The 8894-nt window shown below is 27.2% G+C and overlaps 2 protein-coding genes across 2 annotated transcripts in view; both read right to left on the reverse strand.

The window, feature by feature from the left end:
- LOC119673989 (probable peroxisomal acyl-coenzyme A oxidase 1) overlaps positions 1-1987 on the reverse strand; it is a 2167-nt gene extending 180 nt beyond the window's left edge. Inside the window, exons 1-3 of the mRNA XM_038085111.1 lie at positions 1707-1987; positions 107-266; positions 6-45 (exon numbers count right to left, since the gene is read on the reverse strand). Of these exons, the coding sequence (XP_037941039.1) occupies positions 6-45; positions 107-266; positions 1707-1845 (339 nt within the window). The 5' untranslated portion in view covers positions 1846-1987. The remainder of the gene's footprint in view (positions 1-5; positions 46-106; positions 267-1706) is intronic.
- A 1226-nt stretch (positions 1988-3213) lies between these two features.
- Positions 3214-7449, reverse strand: LOC119683431 (probable peroxisomal acyl-coenzyme A oxidase 1). Its single transcript, XM_038097099.1, has 8 exons — positions 6993-7449; positions 5558-5717; positions 5185-5477; positions 4714-5119; positions 4140-4646; positions 3975-4080; positions 3635-3790; positions 3214-3561 (listed from the first exon to the last, which is right to left on the reverse strand). The coding sequence occupies exons 1-8, from the start codon at positions 7129-7131 to the stop codon at positions 3301-3303; spliced, it is 2028 nt and encodes a 675-aa protein (XP_037953027.1). The 5' UTR covers positions 7132-7449; the 3' UTR covers positions 3214-3300.
- Between the last annotated feature and the right edge of the window lie 1445 nt (positions 7450-8894).

An 8894-nucleotide genomic window follows, 5' to 3' on the forward strand; every position in this document is an offset into this window, starting at 1 on the left:
CCCGCCTTCATAGCACCCGCAACATGGATTGAAGAGTAGAGGGTTCTTAAAGAGCAGTAATATGTATTAAAATAAAAAAAAACTTTAAAAAATGCTAAATAATTACGGCCAAATATCATCTCCTCCTGGATTTCTTTCCTCTTGAAGTTTTCTCAACTTCTTAGCGGCTTCGATTGACTCCATTATAGATTGTTCGTAGATATCTTTATGTGATTTATAGAGAAACAAATCAGCATCCTCTTTCAAGTCCTGAAACATGTAGTTTTCTAAAATTAAGAGATTTATGTTTGATTAATCATATAGATAACATAACGAATATTTTTAGAAACAGAAAGTATTAAGACCAAAAAGTGTACAAGGAATTTACATTCAATACAACGTAAAATTTTGCATATTTTTAATAATCTGCATTACAAGCTAAAGAAATAAATTAATCTATATATCTATTTCAATGGAAAATAACTTACACTCTTTCCATCAAATCTTAAGCACTTATCCGAGTAGAATTGATTAATTCTATCTTTTAACTAAAATAAAAATTTAATTATCGGAACTAATAACATATGTGAAGATATCTAAAGTGCAATTAATTTAAATTAATTAATAATTCAATTAATATGAATTTGAAATATATATGCATATAATTATTTAAAATACAAACTGTTATATAAATTTAAATAGTTAAATAGTATATCTGAAATACTTAAAATAAGAACTGCACATACCTTGTATATTAAAATAATACATATATATTATGTACTAAATAAATTAAAATTTAAAAAAGTGTTCTTCAAATCTTAATTAAAAGGTAGAACGTCAGTTACCCAATATTTTATTTTTCTAAAGGTCAGACAAGAACTAATTAGACTCATTAAATATTTTTTAAACTTTTAATTATTTTAAAAATATAGTTTATAGCAAGAGGACAAGATCTTTCTTAATTGCAGAGTTAACTTTTATAAACAAGATTTCCGCTTCAGGTATTCACAATTAAATTATGCATAATTTCTTACAATTTATGCAGTATTTTAGAGCTCAATGGACCTTCCCGAATGCGGAGCGTGTAATAGACTAACAATAATAGACTGAATATAATGTATAATATTTTAGACTATTCTACTTTACATATGATTGATGAAATTAAAATAATGTTTATATGAAATAATATTTATTGTATTATTGTATAGTATTATTGTTTATAGAGCCGTATGTGTTATTTGTGCAGATATATATGTATTTAAAACTATTCGACTTTCGAACCCCCAGGTTCAAGAAGAAAAATTATTTTTAAAATTTTTGTGTAATCAACAGATCTTATCTCTGACAAATATAAAATAATTTTTATTATCTTAATCTGCACACCAGTACATTATTTTAAACTTTTCACAAAATCACGTACCTACCACTGGGGTTAAGGGTTGCATCAATTTGCTTTAGGTATATAACAATGTAAATAAGTTTACATTACAATTTTGAAGTAATTATCGATGTAGTTTTAATATATTAATAATAATAAAACTAATATTCCTTCATTATAGTTATAGTTATATTAATTATGATTAATATATCAACTAAATTTATATTTATGTCCTTAAAAATTTTTTTAAATAATGCACAATTTTATTAAATTGTAAATATATAATTATACTTTTATATCAAATCACAACGCATAAAAATTTAAGAGTAATATATCGTCAAACACTAACCTACGTCTCTCTTGAATTTTAATTTTTCAGCTCCACCATGCCACCAACTTGCGAAATCTTCAACTTTGAAACTGGCTGCATTACGTTCCTTTTGTAAATCGGGATTCACCGTAGCAGGAATTAAACTTTTTCCAGACATAATTTCTCAATTACAATAATTATAAATAAAAATCAATACACTATCTGCAAGTCTTTTGTGTTCCAACTTTTTATTTACAACGTCCACTTCCAGAAGCGACTATCCGGTTACTGAAAACACAATTTTCTGAAGACCAGTAAATGTGTTTTTCTCACGAAAGTCAGCGTAAATGGCAAAAGCTTTACGTTATTTTCTTGAATACTCAACTAGATCAGGCCGAGAATGAGTAAATAAGCTTTTCCCTCTTTTGATAATGCATTATCTCAAATGAGAATTAATAAGAAAGGGAGTCGGAGCATATCATTATCATTTAAATAAAATGCGTTACATTTATTGTGCTAGGTTAGTGATAAATATAAATATAGTGAATAATATATTAAAAAAAAAAAATAATATATTTATTTAATAATATTTATATAATATCATTAAAAAAATTTCCGTCATTAAAAATATACATACGTGAATGTCAAAATAAAATTAGTATATATACATGGGCGTACACAGATTTCTTCCCCCTAGATTTCAATATTTTATTATTATTTTGAATAAAAATTAAATATTACTTAAAAGAAATGTGTAAAATTCGGCTTTTTAATTTTTTTCTAATTTACATACATATATTTCTTAAATAATAGTTTTTCCACTTTATGCTTGCATAAAGTATATGACAATGTCATATCAGTATACGAGCTTCTCCTGATTTCGGATCTGAGTAGGCTTATGTATATATATCCGATAACAGCAAAACGATTTTTAAGTGCTGAAGTTCATAGATGTAAATGTGTTAATTATATTTTAACACAATTTTAATTAGTTTTGTAATATAATTTTACATAAATTAATTTGTTTTCTTCGTATACCCATTGTTCAGTACAGTGAACTTAGGTTAGAACAATTTTTTATTTTTTATTTTTTTTTCAATATTATGAAACTAAATGAAAACATGTTATTATATTGCTTACTATTAAGTGAAACCCGATAGTATAGACTGCTTGCTCATTAATTCTTAATTACTATTAAATACTTAATTTGTAAAAGTAACAATTAACTATATTCAATTAAAGAAAATTGTAATTTACTAAATAATGATTTCAAAGATCAAATCGTGTACATTAACATAAATTTCTAGATTGATTATTTATTGGAGCTTCATAAAAAATACGTTGGTGCAGTTTTTAAGAACTTATTGCAATAACAAGATAATACGATCGAAATCAGGACTAACTAGGAAAACCTATTCATTAGTTATAATATATCAGTTATAGTCTTTACTGAACGATTTTGTAAAATAACACCAAAGCGTATCTTAGATGAACTCTACATTATTATGAAGCTAACATATTTTAAATTAAAATATTTTATATTTCAATCATGTCTTTTATTATGTATAGGAGAATTGGATATATATAAAAAAGTGGCAAATTTTCGTTAATAAATTTTTAAATTATATGTGTTTTATAGATTAGATTTCATAAATGGTTTCAAGTGTTCGTGAAAAGCTTTTGGTACAGGTTGTTGATTTAATGGGCTTTTCTTAGCCGCTTCAAAAAGACGTTCATAAACATTGCCATCGTAGGAGCCCAATGTTGAACTTAAGGTACGGTCATGATAATCAAAACCATCACAAATGGCTACGGCATCAGGACGTAAATCTATTAGAGCTTTTTCCAAACGTGTTTGCAATGTTCTTAATTCTGTTTCACTTAATCTAACGAACTGTAAAAATTATAAAAAATAAATTAAAAATTTGTACAACATAACATTCTTAATATAGTTTTTTGACACTTACTCTCAAAATATTTGTCATTTGCTTTAATACAGTATTGACTAAATATAATTCCAAAAGATTTCCCATTACTTTTTGCAAAGCTGGAGAGGATTGTTTTTGTTGCAATTGCCTAACCTGTGCTAGGAAAGTGGCACACACAAAAGCACGTCCATGCGACTATAAGTATGTTAATATAGATAAAAATTTTAGATATATATGTGTATGTGTATGTTTATGAAAATATTAACGCATATTATTTTCTCATTAATATTGTCAATTGTCAATATAATATTTATTATTATTAGTAAATAAATTGTTATATTAATAATTTTATATTAATATATATAAATATATTATTTACCTCAGCAGCCTGGATGAGCTCGATGCCAGTGTTATTTGCAGCCTCAGCCTCAGATTGTCCAGCTTTTAACCGTTGCGTTAAACTCTCAAATGCAGTTCGCGTTTTACTAGAAAAACAGAAAAACAGAAAAAATAAATATATTTTATATGATATATTTATATATACTTTGCTGCTACGAATTCCAAATGTTTCACCATGTTTTCCCAAGTACCGGACCATTTTTCAACACTATTATTTTTTACAATATCAACTAAGTAACTGGTTGTAGGTGACAGAGGTTTACCAGAAATAGCGTTTCGCCATGTTTTCATTAAAAATCTCCCCACTTGTAATAACAAGACGGTGTTTTCACCTTCATAAGTTATAGAAGCTGTGGCATAAACGTACAAAGTAGCCAAATGAGCAGATGTTAAGTAACCATGTCCACCACAAGCCAAACGCAAACGTTCTACACCTTCAGTGGCATCATAGGAGCAAAGTACTTTCAATATACAAGATAAAGCATGCATTTCTGGTAATCGACCATATTCACCGCGCTCAATTTCGTTTGAGGTTATATCAAACAAAGACATTAAATAATCCGAAGCTAGACGATATGCAACTCCAGTAGCAATTTCAGGAAATAGTTTCAATTGTTGTGTCACATGATCTATAATTTGTGGCTCAGGATCGCTAAAATATAATATATAAAAGTTCATATTGTTATCTCAATCTATATCATGCTATCATGTGCACTTACTTTGGATTTATTGGACTTTGTCTTCGAACAGCCGAATAACGAGTAGCAATCGTTGCAGCCATAGTTAACATTATTGCATCATCTCTAGCAATTATACAACGTACCGAAACCATTGTGAAGTATGTGAGTACAGATGCAGGACTTTTTACAAACGTACCATCAGAAAATACTTTAGCATTTCTCATTAACATTTTTGTACGTGGGATTCTAACATTCTTTAAACCCAAATACCCATTGTTTACACCGAAGAAACCTACTTTTTTGCCAATTTCACCGATATCAATGCCAGGCAATGGCATATGTGTTTCCTCATCACGTACTTGGACAAAAAACATTTCTACTCCTTTCGCTTCGTTGTCTATAAAAAGTTGTGCTACCACAATGCAGTAATTAGAAGAATGTCCCACTAAAAATAGATGAAGTTAAATGAAATAATATATCATATAATTTTATAAAATACACATAACTTACAACCACCAGGCCACCATTTGTAAGATGATAATGTCGGTGAATTTAAAATAAATTCATCAGTTTTACGATCATAATCGGCTCTGGTTTCCAAACCTCTCAAAAATGTGCCATGACCGAGTTCAGTTTGTGCATATGTGCCACATATTTCGAAATTAGCAGCGCGTTTACCAAAATCTGCATATTGTTCATCAGTGCCTTGTGCTTTAAGTGCTGTGACCAACATAACGAATTGTACACCAAATGGGTTACCGGCCGGCATAGCACCCCAGAGTAATGAAGAATTATAAAGTTCACTTCAGAAAAGTTTAAAAAAACGATTGTAATATAGAGAGAGAAGTAAAATAATCGATTAAGCATATATACGAGTACTTACGGCCAAATGTCAATTCCTCCCGGGTTTCGTTCTTCTTGCAGTTTACGCAACTTTTTCGCAGCATCAATTGCTTGCTTCACTGCTTGTTCGTATATGTCTGCATGGGACTTATATTGAGTTAAATGATTGTCCTCTTCCATGTCCTTGAACATATAATTTTCTGAAATAATAAATTAAAAATTAAATTAAAAAACATAAATACTAAAAACAGTTAATTTAAAAATTATATATTGTATAATACAATATATAATGTATATAATATAATCTATATTATAATATGTATATATAATATAATATATGTACATAATATAATATAATATATGTACATAATATAATATATAATATAATTTATATATATACTCATTTTGAACTCATTATATATAACAATCTGTGTTTCAAAATTTCGCAAAACATTAATATTTTATTTTGTCACGACTTGATCTAATAAACATTAAAAAAATTCTATATATTAATTTTTTTTACCATATAGACCCTTTTTGCGATTTACCTTTTGCAATAGTATAAAATAATGGATATTATCATATTTAAAAAAAGTTATATTGACTTCTAATAATAATTTAAAATATTTAGATATGCAAGAAAATTATGTTGATGGATACTGGATGCAAAATCTAGTAACTAGTTTTTAATAAAATTTTGCTCACCCAAATAAATCTGTCCACTATTTAATTATTTATTATAAATTCTATAAAATTATAATTTATATAATAATCTAATATACTAAGCTAGATATCATATTTCCTATTCATATCTAAAAAAATCCACCTAACAATTATCGAAACACAAGTGAGAATTGGTTTAGCAACCAATAGTGAGAATTTTACAATGGAGAGCAATGATAATTTAAAAAAATAAAAATTTATTTATATTAAATTAATATATTAATTTATTTTATAAAAATAATGTTTAACTTTCATTTATTATTGATATTAATTATTTTTTAAATAATAGCACTATACTTTTCAATGGGTGATTTAAAGCAAAATCTTTAAATATTTCAAATTGACAAAAATGAGTATAGATTTGTTATTAATGTAAAAGTAAAAAAAACTAAAAATTTTTCAAAAAGAGACTTTCGAAAAGTAGTAAACTACAATAAAAATACCTTTTTATATTATTTTTATTAATTGAAATTTGGCTAACCATAGAGCTATTTCGTTTATTACCAAATACCCATCATCAGTGGTCTTGGAAATAATTCTAAAACCATTCATAAACAATTTTAAAATTATAATAATTTTTCTAACAATTTAGGGCCGGTTTGGACTTTAAACATAAACATTACCTGTTAAAAATTGTTACTATCATATAACATGTGTTATCGACTATCAAAACTACTTCAATTTCAAAACAACAAAAAGCTTTGCCAATTCACTGTGCAAAATTTTTTTGTAGATACTTTTTATAAACTTACCCAATTCTCTTTTGAATTTCAGTTTTTCTGCGCCACCATGCCACCACGTTGCAAATTCTTCCACATTAAAGCTGGCTGAATTGCGTTCTTTTTGTAGATCTGGATTCACCGTGGAAGGAATCAAAGACTTTTCAGACATTTTTAAATAAATAAAGAGGTTTATATCTACGGTTAAAACAAGTGCACTGTCTAACTTTCTCCAACAAACTAACAATTGACTCAATTATTCTTCAACATATATAGGCATAGACATCCGAATTACAATAAGGTCCAAAGGTTTCATAGAGCTTTTTACAATTTTGACTACTCAACAAGAGTAACCACAAAGAGCATGAAATCGTCTTTTTTTAAGAGTAGGTGTAATACATAACGATCCCACGACTAAAATCTGATGAAATCTTTATTTAAGGAGAAAAACAATATGATTCGGTATCAAAATATTGTGATAGGTCACTTATTGAGTGATGGGTAGCAAAGAGCAACAATTAAGAGCAGTATCTTTAACTTTAAAATTTATCACAAAATAATATCACAGATAGTATATATTTATATAGATGAGTAGAGCAAATGTGCTTTCAAGTCTAACAAAATTCTTTTGTTAAGAAAATAATAAAAAAAATAATAATAAAATAATATTATAATAAATATTTATTGTAAATATTAATAAAAACATATTAAAAATATAGAAAAGTTATTCTTTTAATATTAGTATGTAAGAAAGTTTTTAAAAAAAAAATTCCGAAGACTTTATGCTTTTTTATAGTTACTACAAACTTGACAAACATTGTGTAATACAGTCATACATATCATATACCATATATAGTCGGTAATATCACAACTAAAATACACTAAGGAGTTAAAAATTAAATAAAATAGTAAAAAAAAAATAAATAAATATTTCAAATAGTCCTGATCTATGGTTTTAATATCTGGTCTGGTGTGAAAACTCATTTAAATAATTGATGTCTCTGTCTCAAAAATAGAGCTTCAAGCACTTCTTAAAATTAGCAAAAATGGGTACTATAAAATCTATATACAGGTTTAACTTTATGTGGTGTCAGTAGTAATAAAAAGGCTTATGTGTGGCTTACGGCAGATTTGCAAAACCAAATGTCGCAAAATAATAAAATGGGACTTCGCCGAAATGAGCAAAGTATCTACACGAGCTAGACTATGACAAGATATGTATGTCCGAAAGCAATACGTATTATTTTCGAATTTATTTTCGAACTACAACAAAAATTTATGCCTTAATGGAAAACTGGGTGTATGCAAAAATCTGGCTAAATTCTAGCTAGTATAGACACAGGGCTAAATATGTTAGTTTCACTTGTATAAATATTACACGTATATGTACATATATCTTATCTTGGAATCTTTATCTTTTATAGTTATCGTTAACCATAGCCTATACTTTGTATTGTAATATATATTGCACCAGTCAAATAAAAATTTCCGTCTATAATAATGTGATTAAATGCTAATGGAATGAAATAACTGCGTACAAATAAAAAAATAGAGATGAAACTACATTCTAATATACAGTCTTAATCCTAAAGGATAATAAATAGCCATTTACTTTCATTTATTAAAAAGTTAATTATATGCTTTAGCCCAAAAAATGTTAAAAGTTTACATAAGGTGTGTCAAAAAACGCATTGAAGAGAACGTCATAGGTCCCATAAAGTATATATATTATTAATCAGGTCGATGAGCGGAGTTCATTTAGCCATGACCGCTTTTTACTTTATTCCAACCTACTCTCTCGGTGTTTAAGCTATTCGAATGACACTTTGCAAACATACTTTTCGGGAGAGAACCTTGATCAATTATTGGCTTGGCCAAAACCTTAAGCAATCATTAAGTGAAGAATCGATTATGAATTTTCTCTATTTTTTATGA

This window comes from Teleopsis dalmanni, chromosome 2, assembly GCF_002237135.1.
Source record: "Teleopsis dalmanni isolate 2A chromosome 2, ASM223713v2, whole genome shotgun sequence".
Taxonomy (NCBI): Eukaryota; Metazoa; Arthropoda; class Insecta; order Diptera; family Diopsidae; genus Teleopsis; species Teleopsis dalmanni.

What these genes read in the sequence shown, in the direction of transcription:
- LOC119683431 (XM_038097099.1), bottom strand. Translation starts at nt 7,131, where the DNA reads ATGTCTGAAAAGTCTTTGATTCCTTCCACGGTGAATCCAGATCTACAA. An exon ending in GAAATTCAAAAGAGAATTGG is followed by an intron (nt 5,718 to 6,992) that starts GTAAGTTTATAA and finishes TTATTATTTCAG; the next exon opens with AAAATTATATGTTCAAGGAC. An exon ending in CAAAGTCCAATAAATCCAAA is followed by an intron (nt 4,647 to 4,713) that starts GTAAGTGCACAT and finishes ATTATATTTTAG; the next exon opens with CGATCCTGAGCCACAAATTA.